The sequence below is a fragment of the Schistocerca nitens genome, chromosome 5 (genome assembly GCF_023898315.1).
Source record: "Schistocerca nitens isolate TAMUIC-IGC-003100 chromosome 5, iqSchNite1.1, whole genome shotgun sequence".
Taxonomy (NCBI): domain Eukaryota; kingdom Metazoa; phylum Arthropoda; class Insecta; order Orthoptera; family Acrididae; genus Schistocerca; species Schistocerca nitens.
This window is the reverse complement of record NC_064618.1, coordinates 782,848,526-782,870,787: the sequence shown is the minus strand read 5'-3', so window position 1 is coordinate 782,870,787 and position 22,262 is coordinate 782,848,526. Positions and strand designations below refer to the sequence as shown.

Sequence of the window (22,262 nt, the reverse complement as noted above, 5' to 3'; positions counted from 1 at the left end):
TTGAACGTTTATAAATTTGTTGCTCATTGTCTTCCACAGATTTTATAAATTTTAGAAAGGACATTATGTGAAATCTTAAGCTGTTGTTCAATTTATTCTTTACTGTGGGCTTGTTTTCAGTCAGAAACCTTTTTCCAGCACAAATTTTTGTTAACAGCTCTCTCTCTCTCTCTCTCTCTCTCTCTCTCTCTCTCTCCCAAAAAAAAAAAAAAATCACACACGCACACACACACACACACACACACACACACACACACACACACACACAGACACACATTCTTTTTACGTACATTACACAGGATATAGTGGATATAAGTGCAGATATTTCTGTTTGAGGATGGTGTACGGAACAATATTACACCAGTACTTACGTCATTTACAGACTAATAATTATAGCTATTACTAGCCGTATGTTTTTAGGTTGCTTAGTACCTCCAAGTACATGTGGCCAGAGCAAACCCTTAACGCTAATTTACCCCTGGGCAGCAGGTCAGATGCTGAAGTGTGGCTGCTTCCACGCAAAACAGTTAGTCTATGCTGCCAGGTGTGGTCTACTTAGTGGTGCAGCTACGACCATACGGAAAACATCGGGTAGTAAATTATGTAGTGTGTTTGTGGGAAGACTGTTCAACACAGAGAAAAAACTACCAACTCACTCGTGTGTGTACATAGCAAGGTACCACATATAAAAATATCTGCACTTCCATCCGTTGCGCCCTATATATATTTTTTGTCAAAAATATAATATTTATAAGTTATGTTTAGTCATGCAGAGATAGATGCATCTGTGAAAATTTGTGCAGATTTTTTCAGTGACTACTCTACTCCATTACATATAAGTGCATCATTTGCAAAAATCATTAGTATTGTCTGTGGAGTTGTTAGTATGGAACGTGAATAGAAGAGTGCAGACAATTTCCCCTGCGGCATGCCTTTAGTTGGGTGGGACGTTCGTGTTGACTATCACCTCCCCTACCATTCATTCAGTAGGGTGTGACGACTGTTTTTGTCGAAACATTTGGCACAATTTCTTATCCATCCGGCCCTGGAGCGCTGTTTTTCGAAGTCACTGCCAATAAAATTCTTATCACCCATCTTTGCTGTCGTGCGCTAGTTAAAGTAGTTCCGTATCTTCTACTTCTTTCGATAAATCCCCATCCAAGATAAATTTTGCGTCTTCCCTACCAAGAAATCCCAAAGCAGCCACGAATTTTGTTTGATTCTTCATGCGATGCTGCCTTTTCTTAACAGACGATCGCATGGTACTGAGCCAAATGCTTTTTGGTAGTCGATACATAGTGCAGCCACCTGATTAGCTTGATGCGTCGCTTTCAGGATATCATTTGAGAGAAATGCGGGTTGGGTTTCGCATGACTATTTATTTGAATGAGGGATATAAATGTATTCGAGATACTCATTATGTCTGAACCCAGAATATGTACTATACTTCTACAGCACTGACCATTGTCAGTCTTCATCAATCGACTTCGGCGCGCTGTTTCAACTAGGGTAGTAGTTGACATCTTGGATATTCGGGAATCCAGCCGGATGTTCGCGTCGTTCTCGCACGATATTTCAACAGCGTGCCTCGCTGTCTTCTTCAGGTGTTACCTGAGACTGGTCCTTGGGTCGATCGAGTCCAGTATTTATGCCTGGGAGCAGATGACAACCACAACCGTTGAGGACGGCCAAAACGGGCACCGACGGCAGTCGTAACATCCGTGACTGGAGGGGTCCGTTGAAGCCGAGTCTGGCGGCCGCGGACCACAGATGGAACACTCGGCGCGGACCGATTAGGGAACTCCCAGCTCCTCCCAGGCATAAATACTGGACTCGACCGACCCAAGGACCAGTCTCAGGTAGCACCTGACGAAGACAGCGAGGCACGCTGTTGAAATATCGTGCGAGAACGACGCGAACATCCGGCTCGATTCCCGAATATCCAAGATGTCAACAGATCGCCGGGAAAGCATGAAGAATTACAGGGTAGTAGTTCTTCCTTTGTAAAAGAGTATTTGAAAGAAGAGTTCTTGACATTTGTTTCGTATCACGAAAACTGAAAAGAGGAGCGCTGCGACTCAGGAAGTGGAACGCTGTGTAACGGCTGTCCATCTCTCCACAGGTCGGCAGAGAGCGCCGAGGACCTCTCCGACTCCAGGGACCTCGACGACAGTGACGAAGATGGTGCCAGGAAGAGGTGAGTCCAGTCCAGTTCTAACAAGGGAACCTCCCCATCGCACCCGCCTCAGATTTAGTTATAGGTTGGCACAGTGGATAGGCCTTGAAAAACTGAACAAAGATCAATCGAGAAAACAGGAAGAAGTTATGTGGAACTATGAAAAAAAAAAGCAAAATATACAAACTGAGTAGTCCATGTGCAACATGTGCAACATGTGCAACATCGAGGACAGTGTCAGCGCACTGTCGCCGTGGTTAGCGTGAGCAGCTACGGAACAAGAGGTCCTTGGTTCAAGTCTTCCCTCGAGTGAAAATTTTACTTTCTTTATTTTCGCGAAGTTATGATCTTTCCATTCGTTCGTTGACGTCACTGTTCACTGTGATAAGTTTAGTGTCTGTGTTATGCGACCGCACCGCAAAACCGTGCGATTAGTAGACGAAAGGACGTGCCTCTCCAATGGGGACCGAAAACATTTGATCGCAAGGTCATAGGTCAACCGATTCCTCCACAGAAAAACACGTCTGATATATTCTATACGACACTGGTGACGGCATGTGCGTCACATGACAGGAATTTGTTGTCGACCAACCTAACTTGTACTCTTGGCGAGAGGGTAAAAAGATTCTTCTACCTTGCCCGATTTAGGTTTTCTTGTGGATGTGATAATCACTCCCAAAAAACTGATGAAAACATAATAGTTTGTCACATAAACTGAAAATCAAAAATTAAACTTTTCACTGAAAGGAAGACTTGAACCAAGGACCTCTCGTTCCGCAGCTGTTCACACTAACCACGGGACCACGACGCTCCAGAGGTTATATTATCCTTGATGTTGCCTATCTTCCGCATGGACTACTCAGTTTATATATTTTGCTCATTTTCTTATAGTTCCACACAACTCCCTGTTTTCTCGATTGATGTGTGTTCAGTTTTTCAAGGCCTATCCACTGTGCCAACTTATAACTAAATCTGAGGGGGGTGCGATGGGGAGGTTCCCTTGTAAGCAAAGAAGGGAAAGCAGAAAGGTGGAACTGAAAAGAGGAGCGCTGCGACTCACGAAGTGGATCGCTGAGTAACGGCTGTCCATCTCTCCACAGGTCGACAGAGAGCGCCGAGGACCTCTCCGACTCCAGGGACCTCGACGACAGTGACGAGGCTGGTGCCAGGAAGAGGTGAGTCCAGTCCGACAAGCTTCGCTCACCACACGCTGTATGTTACCCGGGGACAATAAACGGTGAAGAGGGTGAAGGCTGGGGAGCAATCGGTAATGAATTACTTAAACTTCACGTTTGTGACTCCCCCTGTCCACATCCATGGTTATGATTGATCGTTCCAACGATGTTTACGGAAGACACAAGTATCATAACAGATATTTAGAGAAAAAAATCAACATCGGAACGATGTTTCAAAATATATATACGAAGACAGTAACTTTGTTCTCGAAAGAACAGTTACTGTTGATGACCGTGCAGCTTTTCCCTGGAATAAATGATGACTAACTGAAAACCTCGGCTGCTGACAGGTGTTGTTGATATACCTCGATGTGGACAGCTGACAATGTGTGCCCCGACCGGGATTCGAACCCGGGATCTCCTGCTTACATGGCAGACGCTCTATCCATCTGAGCCACCGAGGACACAGGTGAATAGCGCGACTGCATGGACTTATCCCTTGTACGCTTCCTGTGAGACTCACATTCCCAACTGTCCACAATTCTACATATGTATTGTACCTTATAGACATTTGCCCAACTACTCATTACTCGCGCACGCTTTGGCGGTTCCCGTAAGAATCTGGGCAACCTGTGCGCATTCGCACAGACGAAGGTCAATGGCTGGGCAGCCTTTAACTATATATACGAAGACAGTAACTTTGTTCTCGAAAGAACAGTTACTGTTGATGACCGTGCAGCTTTTCCCTTGAATAAATGATGACTAACTGAAAACCTTAGCTGCTGACAGGTGTTGTTGATATACCTCGATGTGGACAGCTGAAAATGTGTGCCCCGACCTGGACTCGAACCCGGGATCTCCTGCTTACATGGCAGACGCTCTATCCAGCTGAGCCACCGAGGACACAGGTGAATAGCGCGACTGCATGGACTTATCCCTTGCACGCTTCCTGTGAGACTCACATTCCCAACTGGCCGCAATTCTACATATGTATTGCACCTTATAGACATTTGCCCAACTACTCATTACTCGCGCACGCTTTGGCGGTTCCCGTAAGAATTTGGGCAACCTGTGCGCATTCACACAGACGAAGGTCAATGGCTGGGCAGCCTTTAACTATATATACGAAGACAGTAACTTTGTTCTCGAAAGAACAGTTACTGTTGATGACCGTGCAGCTTTTCCCTTGAATAAATGATGACTAACTGAAAACCTTAGCTGCTGACAGGTGTTGTTGATATACCTCGATGTGGACAGCTGAAAATGTGTGCCCCGACCGGGACTCGAACCCGGGATCTCCTGCTTACATGTTTCAAAAGATTTACCAAAGTTTCTACCACTTAATTTCGAAAAGTAATAGCCCAATCTTCAATTATCTACAGCAAGTGCTGAAACATCAATGTTAAATAAATCTCTTGGATACAGGTCTAACAAGGGGAGGCGACGACGTTGGGATCACTGATTTACTTCAAACTTGCACACCTGTAGTATGCCATTAAGACAGCAAAATGTGCAAGTAGTAAGCTACACCACTCTGGGAATTCCGAGAAAATCGCATGAGAAGTTTTACACGTCTATTATGTAACTGATGTATCCGTGCGTAGGTGCCGAACATTAGAGTCAAGTGGTTAGCGTTTGAGCTTCATAAGACGAACGAGTACGAGGTGACCGTTCGGCTCCCACTCAAACTTTCAATTTTGTACTAAAAGTGTAAATTCTGTGATATTAAAAAAAAATTTGCACCTACACTATTCGTTCTGGCTACATTATCAGCCTCTCACCGCTGTGCAGGTTACGGGTACTTTACCAGACTACATGTATAAGGGATTTAGCAAGTCACGACAGGCGTACATTTTCGGGAAAACTCTATCCTTTTCTTCATTTACTTGTCGATAGTTATGAATATGTTTGGTGTAGTAATTAAATTCAGTTATAAGGAGTAATCGGTCAAATGACATGAAATTCATTAAAACTTCGTGCAAATACAGGTAGTTTTTTAAAATTATATTACCTCTAAAATGTCATGCAAATAAAAAAAAACGTGACCAGTATGAAAAAATATAGATTAAAAATTAAGTTTGTGTAAGAGTCGAAACGTCACCTGATACACTATTCGTTCTTGCTACATTACCAACGTCTCGCTGCTACACAGGTTAACTGTCAAATGGGGTCTACATCTGTCTCTCCAGCTTGAAGTCTTACGAAGCTCGAACGCTAACCACTTGACCACCATGAACTCTATAACATTTGGCACCTACGCACAGATACGTCGGTTACATAACAGACGCGTAAAACCGATCTTGCGATTTTCTCGGAACTGTCGGAGTAGCGCCCCTTTCTAGTTGCACGTTATATTGTTTAATGACATATTAAAGGTGTGCAAAGTTTGAAGTTAATCTGTAATCTCGACGTCGTGCCTCGCCATGTAAATTAATTACACCTTGCACAGATGATGGCTAGATCTCTGACGCAATAATGTGGAACCGTTTGCATCCTTTGTATACATGGTTTGCGTCTCTCGTTAGATAATATCCATTTACAGACTAGTAGAGAGCACAGCGGCTTAAATTTTCCAGAGTGAGCATACTAATCTCTGCCACTACCCGGGATGCAGAAGAAACACGGATTTGCTGCACCAGCTCTCAGAGCTTTTATCCGTTTGAATAATGTGGTGCACTGTTTATGACGGATTTCATTTTCGAATTAATCTACCACAAACGAAAATGAATATGAACATCTTCGATTACAACACTTGGAGGAGAAAATATCCATAGTTACCGTTACAAAAGGACATTCACATGAAAAGTGGAGAAATGTGCTACAAAAAATTTGCTTAACAAAAGACAAAATGCCCGCATCTCGTGGTCGTGCGGTAGCGTTCTCGCTTCCCACGTCCGGGTTCCCGGGTTCGATTCCCGGCGGGGTCAGGGATTTTCTCTGCCTCGTGATGGCTGGGTGTTGTGTGCTGTCCTTAGGTTAGTTAGGTTTAAGTAGTTCTAAGTTCTAGGGGACTGATGACCATAGATGTTAAGTCCCATAGTGCTCAGAGCCATTTGAACCATTTTTTTGAAAAGACAAAACTGAAGGAAGACTGAGGGTAAATTTAAAAACATACTGAAAATTACCTTTACAACTCGTTCCGCACAGTGGACGAATGTTGATATGCAAATTTGCAACATACGTATCTACTAATGGAATAAGATACTTACTGCTGTTCTTAAGCTAGAGCTTTTCTCACTGTTGTACATACCCATTAAGATTATAGCAGCACACACACGTGTAAATTAATAGCATATAAACTCTGTCTTTCCACATAATAACGATACAGTATGTGAGTAACTGGCAGGTCGTGTAACTGTCAAATCACACTGCTAACGAGTATTCCAAGGTTGTGCACTGGTTATAATGGCGACACAACTACGAGATCATCGGGAGTTTTTTCTGGTCCATTAGTAAAACAGATCCTAGAAAGAGATTTAGGAATTTCCTTCCAAAACAGTTTATTACTGTTCCTAATTTTCAGCACAAATCCATAAAGTGCCATAGGTGTCGTGTAAAATTGTGCTCATTCGTTAGCAATTCTACTCCACTATACAAAAGATAGAAGGAAAACGAGGCACAAAAAATCTGATTTTCGCGTAATTAATGCTTATATTTGCATAAGTGGAGCAGTCTTACTTAGCAGTAAATGCGATTCAAATTGATTAAACTAAAATGAACTTTCTCATTTGTTCCAGGCGTGGAGCAGGAAAGCCCGAAAAGAAACACAAGTGAGTATATTCTGTGTGTGTGTGTGTGTGTGTGTGTGTGTGTGCGTGAGCGTGTGTGTGTCATTACAATAGAAATATCATTCCACCATATCTGTGTTTCAAACTTCGAAGTATGCTAGCGCATCAAGTTAGATGTTTCTAAACACATTTGGTCTTAATTTTCTTATAAGTTTTGTGTTTGGTTACTACATTCAAACTTACTTGTTTGAGAGATGTAAAGAATGACTTTTGCACTGTTTTCATAACAATCGCTGAAACTTTACAAACCTTCTCATTCCCCACTTTTCAAATCTGTTCACGTAAATCTTTGCCTGAAGATGACGAGCAGCAAAATCGTCGAAACGTTGCAACAACACGACGCTACTACTCGATTGATAATCTAAGAATGTCTCATCAGCAAATTTATAAACTGCATGGTCTTGTGATCTGTGGGCCTGATTCGAAAATTATCTTGTGGCTCAGAGGGAAATTAATGACAGAAGTAAAATTTTCTTCATTATGCAAAATACTTCCCATTTTGGACGACTGATGGTGAAACTGGTGCAGTTCGGAAGGTGCTGAACGATTGCCTTAAAAGCAATGAAACTGCAGATTGCATTGTCATTAGTTTATCATTTTGAGTCCAGTTGCAGCTATTTTTTAAATATTTTCTACGTTTACAGCTTGAGCATTTTTTAATATGACTGCGTCAGAGCTACATTGTGCCCCTACAGCACTGTGGATAGAAATTTATGTTTGTCCTGTACATTTTTTGCCATGTTTTGGAGCATTATGACGACTCCTTAAAGATATACAAATTAGCCATCACGTACAAAAAAATACAAGAACTAAATGAGCTGGAAACGAATGATCCAAAAGCTGATAACTCTGCATGGGCATCTAACGTCATGCAGTCTGCAGCGTTGTTCAAAGGACCACGACGCATTCGCAAAGGGATGAGACAACAAGGTGGTCCGGTAGGTTAGATTCGACCGCAGAAATGTGCGAGGATTCTGAGGGTTTTGAAAGGACTAAGTTGTGTCAGTCGCACTCTTCCAACTGGTTGTGAACATTTCTAACAGTATTATGGAAGGCAGTTACGGTATGCATGTGAACGTTACCTTTGAGGAGGGATTCGTAACCATTTTAACCAAGTATTCATTCCACTTGTCGCAATGGCACCATAGTATATCAAGAAAACAATCGCTAGAGAAGTGACGCAGTCTGTACCAGTGAAACAGGCTTTTGGAAGACTGACAGACGGTGCGTGTGTATTTTACTAGGTGTTCTGTTGGGATAAGGACACAATTTACGCGAACTACAACGATCACAGTCTATTCCTGAAGTGGGTAAACTTAGTGAATTTCACGAAATAAGCTCTATTGTCTGTACTTTCAATGATCATACTCTTGACTAATGCCTTTTTAGTTTTACACGCTCTCGATCACCATTAGTGTTCCACGATTACCAGTTTCGGCTTATTGTACCACCGCCAGAACTGCAATATCAAAGATAAATATAAGCTATGCTACTATTACACAACTGAAACTGTCGTATAGAGCGCTTTATCGACTACATTTACTCTATGGAAAACACTTGTAATTGCATGAGAATATCGAAAATAAACTGTCTACGGCTTGCGCCGCCAATGGATCACGTTTCCTGTTCAATGGGCATTATTTGACGTTGCCATTGTAGTGAGAAACATCTGAGAACAACCTCTGTGGTAACATGCAAATCTGGGAATAGAGGTGGAACCTAGGTCCTATGTTCGTTAGATATAGGACCATTAAAACAGGTGAAATATGTTCTTGGCCGGTTTCGTTTTGAATCTATAATTAGAGATGACGTTAAACCATAGTGATTGTTGTCCATCTTAGACTGGATTAGATTGAATAAGATTAGATTACATTGTACCAACTTGTTCCTTAGCCCCATAGTGAAATGGTCTTCAACAAACGTTCACTTAAGCTAATTTCTAGACCTTTGTAGCCGAGCAACATGGAAACAAGTACAATTTGCAAGGTTATATAAACATACCGCGTCACAGCTCTGGCGCCGTGCTGAAACCAGGTGTACGTAACATCATTCTTACTTGGTATGGTTGATAACATATGTATGAGTTCATTTTAATAATTGTACGATATTAGTAGCTAAACTTTTTACGGTTTCTGATAAGTTCTCTCAGGTGTACGTTCCTGAATAATGAATACCTATCTGACCAAGATAGGCCAGGTATTTCTGAAGATTGGTCTTCTGTAAACCATTGATTCCATGAAATGAGTTGTTGGATGAACTACGTCAAGGAATGAATATATTTATATGAACGAATTTCTCCAAGTAGTTCTTCAAATTGCACCACGAACAAAATGTATTACACGCTTCTGATTTCGGAAAATTTTAACTTGGGCCTTGTTGAATCTCTGGAAGTACCCGTAAAATGTTTGAAGCGCATGATCATGAGTTTCGGTCACTCTATGCCCCTCAGATCTCTACTTCTTAAGGTAGTCAAACATCTGTCACGCAGTTTCGAATGGGTTGTTATAACTTCGGTAGTGTTGTGAGCAAAGTGACTGTGGCATGAAAGCAGGATCGATTACCACAGTGGTGCGACAGGCTAGTCAAGAGTTTGTGACCTGATGACAGAGTCATATGTCGTACTGTTGTTATAGTTTACCTCAATGTTTATTACGGTACTGATGATGGGGTCCAGTACAGTAGCGTTGTGTTATATTTGACAAATGTCTGTCACCTGCCGATCGGGTCATGAATCATCGTGTTGTGTTGCAGGCGGGCAGCGGCCTCTGACGATTCGGATTCAGACTCCGACGACGACTAGGATGCCACAATGACGGACCACCACCACCACCACCACCACCACCACCTCATCATCACATGCCACGCCTACTGAATCTCATCATATGACGTCCCAGCAAACAACTGGTCACAAGGACTGAGAAGAAGCAATTCATTAGAAATTGTTTACTATTTTATTGTACAGTATTATTGTTTAGTGTACAGCATCAATAAAACAGCACTTTCGCAAAGCTGGTCTCCATTTTGTTGTTATTCCATCACCAACTGAGCGTTTCAAAATCAAAAGTTAACAACTAATATGAAAATTGTGTTACTTACAGTAGTGACCTTAGCATTAAAGAATGGAATCGATTAATTGAGTCTGAGTTAAAAGTACAACATTTATACATCTATTGACCACAAGGACAGAAAATGCGAATTTATTTGAACAAGAAACTATTAAAGTAACTGAATTAGTAATTTAGAACAGCAAACAATTATTTATAAAACTCAGATCCAATAAAACTTAAATCAGTTTAGTACGGCAGTAAAACAAACACAAACAACTTGAAGCAATCCACTACCAATTCTTACTGAGTTTAAAAGTTATATATTTAAAAGATACTCTAACCAGAGCCATTGAAAGGACAATCAGTTATTTACCCATGACTCAAATTAATTACAATTTAAATGAACATGATTAAGAAACATCATACAAAAAACGGTCAGACAAAGCAAAGTCAGCAAAATTTGAATTTATATAAACCAGAATGTTCAAAACAACTGTAGCTTCCCTTGTGGAGTCACAGCTCTCAACCACTGCTTTCTCCCATAATGTGTATCTTGGCATTTAAATATCAGTCTTCCTCAGCACATACAGGTACCAAGAAATCCCGCTGACTAATCTGAAACCAACTTTTCTTATAGTTTTAAAAAACATATTTTATTTCTACTGCCGACTTCCAACCATATGGCACTATTAGTCACAATGTACAAAAACATCTAGGCAACTGACTGACCGCTTAATCACACACCAACAGAACAAAATCTGTATCGTTTACAGCAACATAATACATTGAGCGCAGCTACCTTAATTTTTTTTCACATTTATTTGACTTCAGCGCAATAGTCAAGCCACGTTGTTGTTGTTGTTGTTGGGGTCTTCAGTTCAGAGACTGGTTTGATGCAACTCTCCATGCTACTCTATCCTGTGCAGGCTTCTTCATCTCCGAGTAACTACTGCAGCTTTCATTCTTCTTAATCTGCTTATTGTGTTCATCTCTTGGTCTCCCTCTACGATTTTTACCCTGCGCGCTTCCCTTCAATACTAAATTGTTGATCCCTTGATGACTCAGAACTTGTCCTACCAACCGATCCCTTCTTCTAGTCAAGTTACGCCACAAATTCCTTTTCTCCCCATTTCTATTTAGTACCTCCTCATTAATTATGTGATCTATCCATCCTCAGCGTTCTTCTCTAGCACCACATTTCGAAAGCTTCTATTCTCTTCTTGTCTAAACTATTAATCGTTCACGTTTCATTGCCATCTATGGCTACACTCCGTACAAATAGTTTCAGAAAAGACTTCCTGACACTTAAATCTACGTATATTCGATATTAACAAATTTCTCTTCTTCAGAAACGCCTTCCTTGCTATAGCCAGTCTACATTTTATATCCTTTCTACGACGACCATCATCAGTTACTTTGCTCTCCAAATAGCAAAATTCTTCTATTACTTCAAGTGTCTCATTACTAATCTAATTCCCTCAGCATCGCTTGATTTAATTCGATTACGTTCCATTATCCTCGTATTGCTTTTGTTGATGTTCGTCTTATGCCCTCCTTTCAAGACACTGTCCGTTCCGTTCAACTGTTCTTCCAGGTTCTTTGGTGTCTCTGACAGAATTACAATGTTGTCGGAAAACCTCAAAATTTTTATTTCTTCTCGATCGATTTTAATTCCTACTCTAAATTTTTCTTTTTTTCCCTTTACTGCTTCCTCAATATACAGATTGAATAACACTGGGGATAGGCTACAACCCTGTCTCACTCCCTTCTCAACCACCGCTTCCCTTTCGTGCCCCTCGACTCTTATAACTGCCATCTGGTTTCTGTACAAATTGCAAATAGCTTTTCGCTCCCTCTATTTGACCCCTGCCACCTTCAGAATTTGAAAGACAGTATTCCAGTCAACATTATCAAAAGCTTCATCTAATTCTTCAAATGCTAGAAATGTAGGTTTGTCTTTCCTTGACCTGTCTTCCAAGATGAGTCGCAGGGTCAGTATTGCCTTGCGTGTTCCAGCATTTCTACGGCATCCGAACTGATCTTCCCCGAGGTCGGCTTCTACCAGTATTCCCATTCATCTGTCGTGTGTAAAGAATTAGCGTCAGTATTTTGCAACTGTGACTTATTAAACTGGTAGTTCGGTAATTTTCACATCCGTCAATACCTGTTTTCTTTGGGATTGGAATTATCATATTCGTCTTGAAATCTGAGGATATTTCGCCTGTCTCAAACATCTTGCAAACCAGATGGAAGAGTTTTGTCATGGCTGGCTCTCCCAAGGATATCAGTAGTTCTAGTAGAATATTGTCTACTTCCGGGATCGTATTTCGACTTAGTTATTTCAGTGTTCTGTGAAATTCTTCACGCAGTATCATATCCACCATTTTATCTTTATCTAAGTTCTCATCCATTTCAATAATATTGCCTCCAAGTAGATCGTCCTCGCACACTCTGCATACTCCTGCCACCTTTCTGCTTTCCCTTGTTTGCTTAGGACTGGTTTTCCATCTGAGCACTTGATACGCATATAGGTGGCTCTTTTTTCTCCAGAGGTCTCTTTAATTTTCCTGTAGGCAGTATCTATCTTACCTCTAGTGATGCAAGCTTCTACAGCCTTGCATTCGTCCTCTATCCATCACTGCTTGGCCCTTTTGCAGTTCTTCTTGGTATTCCTGTCAAGCCATAGTCGCAGTAAAGTACAGAAAGTTTACATGACTAGTTTCGGTGAAGCTCATTCACCATTGCCAAATGTAACAAGTATGAAATAGGTCTGCTATTAATGATGAGAACCTGAAATATAAGTAGCATCTGACCACAACTGCTTTTTGTTATAGGAAGCAATACTGTGAATTTATCAGTATTGTTTCTTAAGACAAAGATGTTGTGGTTAGACATTACTTATATTTCAGGTTCTCATATTTTAATAGCAGTCTTATTTCACACTTGTTACATTTGATAATGGTGACTGACATTCCCCGAAACTAGTTATGTAAACTACCTGTAATTTACTGCGATAATGGCTTGTCTATTGTACTGAAGTCAAATAAATTTTTAAAAAAACTTACAATTAGTCGCGTTCTTTAAGACAGTGATGTGTAACTACAAAGCTAGCTTAATGTGTTCAGCTCAAACACAGTCTAGGGATACACTGTCGGAAAATGCTGATTTAGTAAGAAGCAAATTACAGTACCCGTTCAGGATAAAACGGTCACTAGCCGAGATAGCCACGTACACAACGTATGTCCAATATCGTAAATATATCTGACATAGTAGCAGAATTGACTCACTATGACAGGTACCAACAGCTTAATTCTGATCAGGCGAGCCAGCGCCGTCACCGGCATATGTACGGCTACAGCAGGCAAACATGCCCAACTCTTGGCTAGCGGCCATGTTTCTATCTTCGACCAGCACCATGCTGTCTTCTCGCTCCGCTGACGGTTTTTCTTCCTCCTTGCTGTCGGTACACGCCACCAGATAAACACTTTCCCAACCAGAAAGTTCCTGCACACAAGGTAGTGGGAACGACAGATAGTGGCCAGATAGTGCGAACTTCGCACTACCTTCCTCCGCCCCAGCTCCTCCAAATTCCTAATGAAGACATTGTCGCAACTGGGTAATTATATCGCCTCCATCCCATATTATAGCATATGGCTTCCTTCTTATGAGTCTCCCAAATATTCCTCTTAGTTAACATTCATTGCACAGGTTGAATCTTGCAAGGAAGAAAACATCAACCTGCCAGTAATGCTATGCTGTTTGTTTACGTAAATAGCACTGTTATCGGTTTCGAACCAACAGGTTCGCCTTTAGACGGGTCTTTACGTCTAGATACAATTTGACGATGGTGACATTAGGTTTCGGTTCTTTAGTCTCCCTTGTTGTGAAATTTCAGTGATGTCGTGGGGTCCTACAGTAAATATGGTGTTATAAACGATATAGTTAAACATAACTATCCCTAATATAATGTCTGAACACAAAGTAAACCAATCCTTGAAGTCGAGATGTTGTAGTTATAGTTTATTTATGTCAAAAATCCTGCATCATCATGTTGCAATGTTGTTTGCTTGCGCTCAAAAAATACTGAAGAGTATATAAAGCACTTATTTGATGTATACTAAACATACACAAGTCAAGAAAAACTTTTGCAACACCTAGGTTCCCAGAGTTCCGGAACCTGTACAGAAAATTGGAATAGACATCAGTATAAACATCATTCCGCCCTTTTTATTTATCATGAAACTGCGTAATGTACCACCATACAGCGAGACCTTCGGAGGTGGTGAACCATATTGCTGTACACACCGGTACCTCTAATACCCAGTAGCACGTCCTCTTGCATTAATGCATGCCTGTATTCGTCGTGGCATACTATCCACAAGTTCATCAGGGCACTGTTGGTCCAGATTGTCCCACTCTTCAACGGCGATTTGGCATATATCCCTCAGAGTGGTTGGCGGGTCACGTCGTCCATAAACAGCCCTTTTCAATCTATCCCAGGCATGTTCGATAGGGTTCATGTCTGGAGAACATGCTGGCCACTCTTGTCGAGCGATGTCGTTATCCAGAAGGAAGTCATTCTCGAGGTGGGCACGATGGGGGAACAAATTGTCGTCCATGAAGACGAGTGCCTCGCCAATATGCTGCCGAAATAGTTGCACTATTGATCGGAGGATGGCATTCACGTATCGTACAGCCGTTACGGCGCCTCCCATGACCACCAGCGGCGTACGTCGGCCCCGCATAATGCCACCCCACAACAGCAGGGAACATCGTTGCACTCGCTTGAAAGTGTGTCTAAGGCTTTCAGCCTGACCGGGTTGCCTCCAAACACGTCTTCGACGATTGTTTAGTTGAAGGCATATGCGACACTCATCGGTGAAGAGAACGTGATGCCAATCCTGAGCGGTCCATTCGGCATGTTGTTGGGCCCATCTGTACCGCACTGCATGGTGTCGTGGCTGCAAAGATGGACCTCGCCATGGACGTCTGGAGTGAAGTTCTGCATCATGTAGCCTATTGGGCACAGTTTGAGTCGTAACACGACGTCCTGTAGCTACACGAAAAGCATTATTCAACACGGTGGCGTTGCGGTCAGGGTTCCTCCAAACCACAGTTCATAGGTAGCGATCATACACTGAAGTAGTAGACCTTGGGCAGCCTGAGCGAGGCTTATCATCAACAGTTGCTGTCTCTCTGTATCTCCTCCATGTCAGAACAACACCGCTTTGGTTCACTCTGAGACGCCTGGACACTTTCATTGTTGAGAGCCCTTCCTGGCACAAAGTAGCCTAACAATGCGGACGCGATCGAACCGCGTTATTGGTCGTCTAGGCATGGTCGAACTGCAGACAACATGAGCCGTGTACCTCCTTCCTGGTGGATGGACTGGAACTGATCGGCAGTCGGACGCCCTCCGTCTAATAGTCACTGCTCATGCACGGTTGTTTACATCTTTGGGCGGGTTTAGTAATATGTCTGACCAGTCAAAGGAACTGCGTCTGTGATACAATATCCACAGTCAACGTTATTTAAGTAATGGCAGATGTGATGTTGTGGCTTAAACTGTTTTAACCGTAATCCGTGAAGACCGAATGTGATTGAAAACGGTCGATTTTTGGGTTTTAAATTAAATTTCAGCTGATGGTCAAACGTGCATATTATACATTACTTGACGGCTGTGAACAACCACCTTCCAAAAATGTTTAAAACATATATTTCCATCTCTTTGAGTAGAGTCATAAGGCCATTTTTCTTAGCATGATGTAGTATCTGTACGTGCTGCAATGTCTTTTACTCCATTCTGTTGAGAATTGTGCGGATTATAAATGTAGATTTTGGTATGTTGTTAAAATATGTTGGCATCTAAATGTTCCTTGAATCGGCTCTCGAAGATTCTCGCAATTTTTGCAATATAGTAGGAGAGGAAAGTGGGTGTATGTAACTGGTCTTTCGTATGGGGAGTTGTCATTTCTTAAGTTATGACTGGCTACCCGCTCAAGTTTGTTATCTCTGTGGGCGCTTATGTTTAAGTTGGTATTTCTAAACGGATTGCTTATTTTGTATGATATGCTCTTTAGGAAAGGTATTGCAACATATTTTGTGCTGTTTTCTAGTATCTTTTGTGCTAACTGCATTGGGGTCTGTTGTGAAGCTTTGTTTTCTGATCTTTTTATTGTTTGTGATATTTTTATCTATCATGTGAGGACTACATCCGTCGTTTGAAGTTATGCTTATATTGATAGTAATCTCTTTACGTTGTTCAACTATTTAAAGTGGAATTTTATGTAGGTGATTCAACACTGACGTAAAATGTAGCATCCTACTTTGGTTCGGATGACAAGATGAGGTGTTGATGCAAACGTCAGTGGTTGTTTATTTTCCACAAATTTCAAAATGATGTTAGTAGTTATTGCTGGAGATTTTTAAGTCTAAGTAGTAAATGTTGTTAATTGTCTCACATTCAACAGTGGATTTAATTTTTTTGTGGATGCTGCTCAGATTTGTAGCTAATGTGTCGATTTCCTCATTGATGACATCACAAAGAATGACTGCATCATCATATAATTTTTACAGTAGATGACATTGTTGTTGATGTGCCTGTTAGCTTTGAAAAATGTTTGCTCTATTTGGTTTAGGTAGATATTTGCTGACGTTTCAGTTAGTCAGCTATCCATTGCCAACCCATATTCCGGTTTGTATGTTTTGTTATTAAAACGCGCAGATTAATGTTGGTTACAGCACCTCTAAAATAGCGTATCACTACTACTCGTTCCCTTTCCTGTTTCAGTCTCAAACTGAGCAATAGGAAAAATATTATGTGCTTCCATAGTTAAGTATTCTCTACCAAGTGGCTTTGTTTATGTTGTGAGGACGTCATCTAGTACGTACACAGAGCTTATATGTGCTTCTGCAAAAGATCTGGATACTACAGTCAAGCTGATTTTACTTTAAAAAATGGACCTAAGGCCTTCTGGATGGTGTTACAATATCATGTCATGTGAACTGTTAGTTCTGCATTCTCACCGTGTGCATATGTAGAATTCAACAGGGAACATTTTCATCTGGATATATGTCACTCAAGAAAGGTGTAGACACTCCTAACGATTCAAAAATGTCTTACTCACTTTCAGTCTATCATGGCAGTGTTCAACCCATGTCGCTGTATTGTGTGCAAAAGCTTGCAGTATTCCAACAGCTGACACATATTCCTGACACAGTGCCAGAACGGAAGCATCTGCAGTGTAATAAACTCGGAAGAAAAACTCCATAATGCCAAAGTCGCTAGTAAAGCATTTATTTTGATAACTGATTTGGATAAGATCCAAAGGTGGTCATGTAGTGTTACCGAAACCGATTATCGAAATATGTGCTTTACTAGCGATCTTCTGAGTTTTTCGACTGACTTAGTCGTCTTTTTAAAGCATTCTGACGTGGTGCGATCGTCTCTGTGCCACTACGAGTTTCTAAAAGAAGCACCTACTTGCATTCAGCTACGTCTTCTGCTGGCAGTTTCATAGAGCTACAGAGGTTTCCCATTCCTCATTTGAGTTCTCAGAGTATCCCTTATACACCTCAATATGAGTACATTGACTTGTTTTGATCCTAGTTGCCCGTCCCTAAACCCTATCAAATCTGCATGATAACGACTCCAAACCAGCAAATGAAGACTCTAAAACTGAGTAGATGAAGAAACTGGTGTCACAAACGTTGCACTTTGTCGATTTCGGATAATTTTCATTGCAAACACATTAGCAGTCGGTTATGTGACTGCAATCCTTTCAAATTTTGTATGGTCATAGCTGCTACACACTCTTCAGGGGTGCTGGCATCCGTGTAAGTAATAGCAGCACAGTGTGCACACGTCTAGAGAGATAACATGGGCTGTTATCGCCTTGCAGTGTGTACTTGGATGGGAGCACCGCCTAGCTGGTGTATCGTTATGGAGCTCTGAATTTTGGTTAACTTGAATGCTCGTGGTTCTCTTTGGCTGCAGCTATAGGATTCTACCCCCTTAAAGTTTACCACCAATCTATGTATAACTCTATTAAAAAAACAGTGTTGGTTGAAAGTATGTTAAGTGCTGGAAACAGATTTCCCACATTGAAATGTTGTTAGTGCCACATTCCCAAGAGGCCCAAAATACCCCCACAAACGTTACAGAGGAGTAACGTTAGTGCATTTACATGTTACCACATCCCTGACGACTGAAAATAGCTTCAAATCAGTAAGATCTGTATGGGACAGTCTCCACTACAGAGGCTCACACATGTTTTCTCAAAGTATTGGTCGGTGTGAATTGTATGATGTACCTGTTGTCCTGTTCTAAAATTCGAGTAGGGTTAAGTTTGGAACCACGTAGCCCACAGAGATTGTCCATAGCCAGCAGAAAGTGTTTACCCACATTGCCAACTCATGGCATGACGCCAGCCAGTTCAGACATATTGTGAATATGAAACAAAGGGCCGAGCACCCCAATGGAGTTTCTAGCAGTCACTTACAAATTTGGCATGTGCAGTGTAACTCCCTTTGGCTTATGGCAGTGGACTCTGTCTCTCAGCAGCATTGGACACGGTGTGGCGCAGGCAAGGTGGCAGTGGCAGCAGAGTTGCTGTGGCCAGCAACCATGATCTGGTGTGGTGTGGCACTGGGATTACTGTGTCTAAAAACAAAAGACAAGTGCATACCTATTCCAGTCCTATACTACTGTTGCACATGCCACTGACAAGGATTTGACAACTTTGTATGTTGCACCAATCAGCTACAATATTTTGAAGTTAGGGTATGCCGTTTAGTTCTGACAATCAGAGGGTTTTCATCGTTTTAAACTTGGGGTAAGTGAATTTCTCACCATTCAAAACTGATGACAAGAGAATTTGGGATTTCCCACTATTTTAAACTTAGGAGAAGTGAACTCCAGGATTAGGATGAAGTAAATTGTTTAAAGTATGACATTAGAGAGGAGGGAGAAACTGTTAAATTGTAATGCCAGAGGGGTAGTGGAATTGCTTATCCTCCCCCAGCAATTGTTGATTCCGGACATGTAAGATCCAAGTTTAGGGTGACAATTATTTAAACTGTCAGGTAACAATCGTTGTTGGTGTAAGAACTACCTACCTTACACAGTTAGAGAGATATGAGGTCATATGTCGCTAAATGCTCCTAAAAATTATATCATAGTTCAGTCACATATTTCAGGACATGCGACGTCATAAACACTGACATACATGAAAAACTGCCGCTCTGTATGGCGTTAAATATTTATTACTTCTTTAGTACTAACTCTATTCGCAACATATTTTGCAGGCGGTATCGATATATGCCACTGAATGTGCCTACACAAATATATAACTGTATGACCCATAGTTCAAGAGCTATGACGTCATAAACACGAAGATGTGTGAAAAAATGGTGCAACATCAGTAGAATTTTAATGCGTTTTTCTTTACTAATAAGACGCTCTTAGTGTCGACTCTGCTTAAGGAAATCCCTGACACCTAGAAATACTTTTGACAGCTTTCAACTGTGAAGTTCAAACAGCTGTAGGCGAAAACAGTTGCTATCTACAGAGCTATGAAGGGGTGTTACGGTAGAGATGTTTACAACATCATGTTTCAGCTGCACCCAGCATACAGAAACTGTCTGGGATCAACTCACAATGAGTCTATTGCATAATGTCACAGGTGTCTTCATGAATACATGAAAATGAAATTTTTTCGTTTTTACAGTACAAACACGGTTCATTTTTTTGTTTTCATTTCTAATAGAAAATTGACAAAGTGAGTACCTGTGCAAGGCCATGTTTGTCAGCTAGTGCGTTATACATATGCGTATAAAGCAGAGTTTATGTGCATATGTCTGGAATCTTCTCCAAAATCCTTAGATCAGTTTCAGTGAAATCTGCCACAGAAACAGCAGGCCACATGAGTATCAACACTGTGATGTTTATAGCCTCCTAGCTCCTACAGAAGTAGAGATATGGCCCAAAACATGTTTCTTTGAGCCCCTGGCATATAGCGTCCCCTACATGAGAAATATGTTGTGTGGGAACCATATCAGATTGCCAAATCAAGCTGCTTTGCATGGCAGCCTATACATCAGGGGCAAGAAAAGGTTTTCTGGGCCCCAACTTGTAGGTTGCCCAGCATGACAGTTGTGTTGTGTTTTTGTAGTATTGGTCAACTTCATCAACCCGCTTTGTATGGAAGCCTCCACATCAGAAGCAAATAAATGGTTTTCAAGTGCCTGACCCATAGCTTGCCCTGCAGCATAGGCATGTTGTGGGAGTCGTTTTTGCCTGCTTCATTGAATTGCATTGCAAAACAGGTTACACATGGGGGGCATGGAAATCATTTATTTGCCCCTCACATACAGGCCGTCACGCAAAGCAGGTTGATAAAGCTGGCTGATACTACTCCAGCACAATACTCCAGTCCTGCATGGCAGCTTACATGTCAGGTACAGGAAACAGATTCTTTTTTTCAAATTATTTGGCAGATAGTATCGACGTATAGCGCTGAATGTATCTAGAAAAATATGTCATTGTACAACACATAGCCGGCTGGGGTGGCTGAGCGGTTCTAGGCGCTACAGTCTAGAACCATGCGACCGATATGGTCGCAGGTTCGAATCCTGACTCGGGCATTTATGTCTGTGATGTCCTTAGGGTAGTTAGGTTTAAGTAGTTCTAAGTCCTAGGGGACTGATGACCTCAGCAGTTAAGTCCCATAGTGCTCAGAGCCATTTGAACCATTTTTTTTTACAACACATAGCTCAGGAGATATGAGGTAATAAATATGTTTCAAATATGTTTCAAATGAAACTGCAGGGCGAAACTCGCTATAGATATAGGTACAATATGTGTGCATATATGTGTAAAATATGATGGAAACCCAGTTCTAACAAGGGAACCTCCCCATCGCACCCCCCTCAGATTTAGTTATAATTTGGCACAGTGGATAGGCCTTGAAAAACTGAACAACGATCAATCGAGGAAACAGGAAGAAGTTATGTGGAACTATGAAAAAAAAAGCAAAATATTCAAACTGAGTAGTCCATGTGCAACATGTACAACATCAAGGACAGTGTAAGCGCATTGTCGCCGTGGTCCCGTGGTTAGCGTGAGTAGCTACGGAGCGAGAGGTCCTTGGTTCAAGTCTTCCCTCGAGTGAAAATTTTACTTATTTTCGCGAAGTTGTGAACTGTCCGTTCGTTCATTGACGTCTCTTTTCTCTGTAATAAGTTTAGTGTCTGTGTTTTGCGACCGCACCGCAAAACCGTGCGATTAGTAGACGAAAGGACGTGCCTCTCCAATGGGAACCGAAAACATTTGATCGCAAGGTCATAGGTCAACCGATTCCTCCACAGAAAAACACGTCTGATATATTCTATACGACACTGGTGACGGCATATGCGTCACATGACAGGAATTTGTTGTTGACCCACCTAACTTGTACTCTTGGCGAATGGGTAAAAAGATTCTTCTACCTTGCCCGATTTAGGTTTTCTTGTGGATGTGATAATCACTCCCAAAAAACTGATGAAAACATAATAGTTTGTCACATAAACTGAAAATCAAAAATTAAACTTTTCACTGAAAGGAAGACATGATCCAAGGACCTCTCGTTCCGCAGCTGTTCACACTAACCACGGGACCACGACGCTCCAGAGGTTATATTATCCTTGATGTTGCCTATCTTCCGCATGGACTACTCAGTTTATATATTTTGCTAATTTTCTCATAGTTCCACACAACTTCCTGTTTTCTCGATTGATGTGTGTTCAGTTTTTCAAGACCTATCCACTGTGCCAACTTATAACTAAATCTGAGGGGGGTGCGATGGGGAGGTTCCCTTGTAAGCAAAGAAGGGAAAGCAGAAAGGTGGAAGGAGTATATAGAGGGTCTATACAAGGGCGATGTTCTTGAGGACAATATTATGGAAATGGAAGAGGATGTAGATGAAGATGAAATGGGAGATATGATACTGAGTGAAGAGTTTGACAGAGCACTGAAAGACCTGAGTCGCAACAACGCTCTGGGAGTAGACAACATTCCATTAGAACTACTGACAGCCTT

The 22,262-nt window shown here is 41.5% G+C and overlaps 1 protein-coding gene and 1 non-coding gene across 4 annotated transcripts in view; one reads left to right on the top strand and one right to left on the bottom strand.

Moving 5' to 3' along the window:
- Positions 1-10,052, top strand: part of LOC126260066 (polyribonucleotide nucleotidyltransferase-like) — a 30,136-nt gene extending 20,084 nt beyond the window's left edge. For all 3 annotated transcript variants that reach the window (XM_049957263.1, XM_049957262.1, XM_049957261.1), the window contains 4 exons: positions 2,123-2,197; positions 3,277-3,351; positions 7,089-7,121; positions 9,891-10,052. In XM_049957263.1, the coding sequence (XP_049813220.1) occupies positions 2,123-2,197; positions 3,277-3,351; positions 7,089-7,121; positions 9,891-9,939 (232 nt within the window). In that variant the 3' untranslated portion in view covers positions 9,940-10,052. The remainder of the gene's footprint in view (positions 1-2,122; positions 2,198-3,276; positions 3,352-7,088; positions 7,122-9,890) is intronic.
- Positions 3,742-3,815, bottom strand: Trnat-ugu (transfer RNA threonine (anticodon UGU)). The gene has a single exon. It is a non-coding gene; the product is annotated as a tRNA-Thr (tRNA).
- Positions 10,053-22,262: the final 12,210 nt, after the last annotated feature.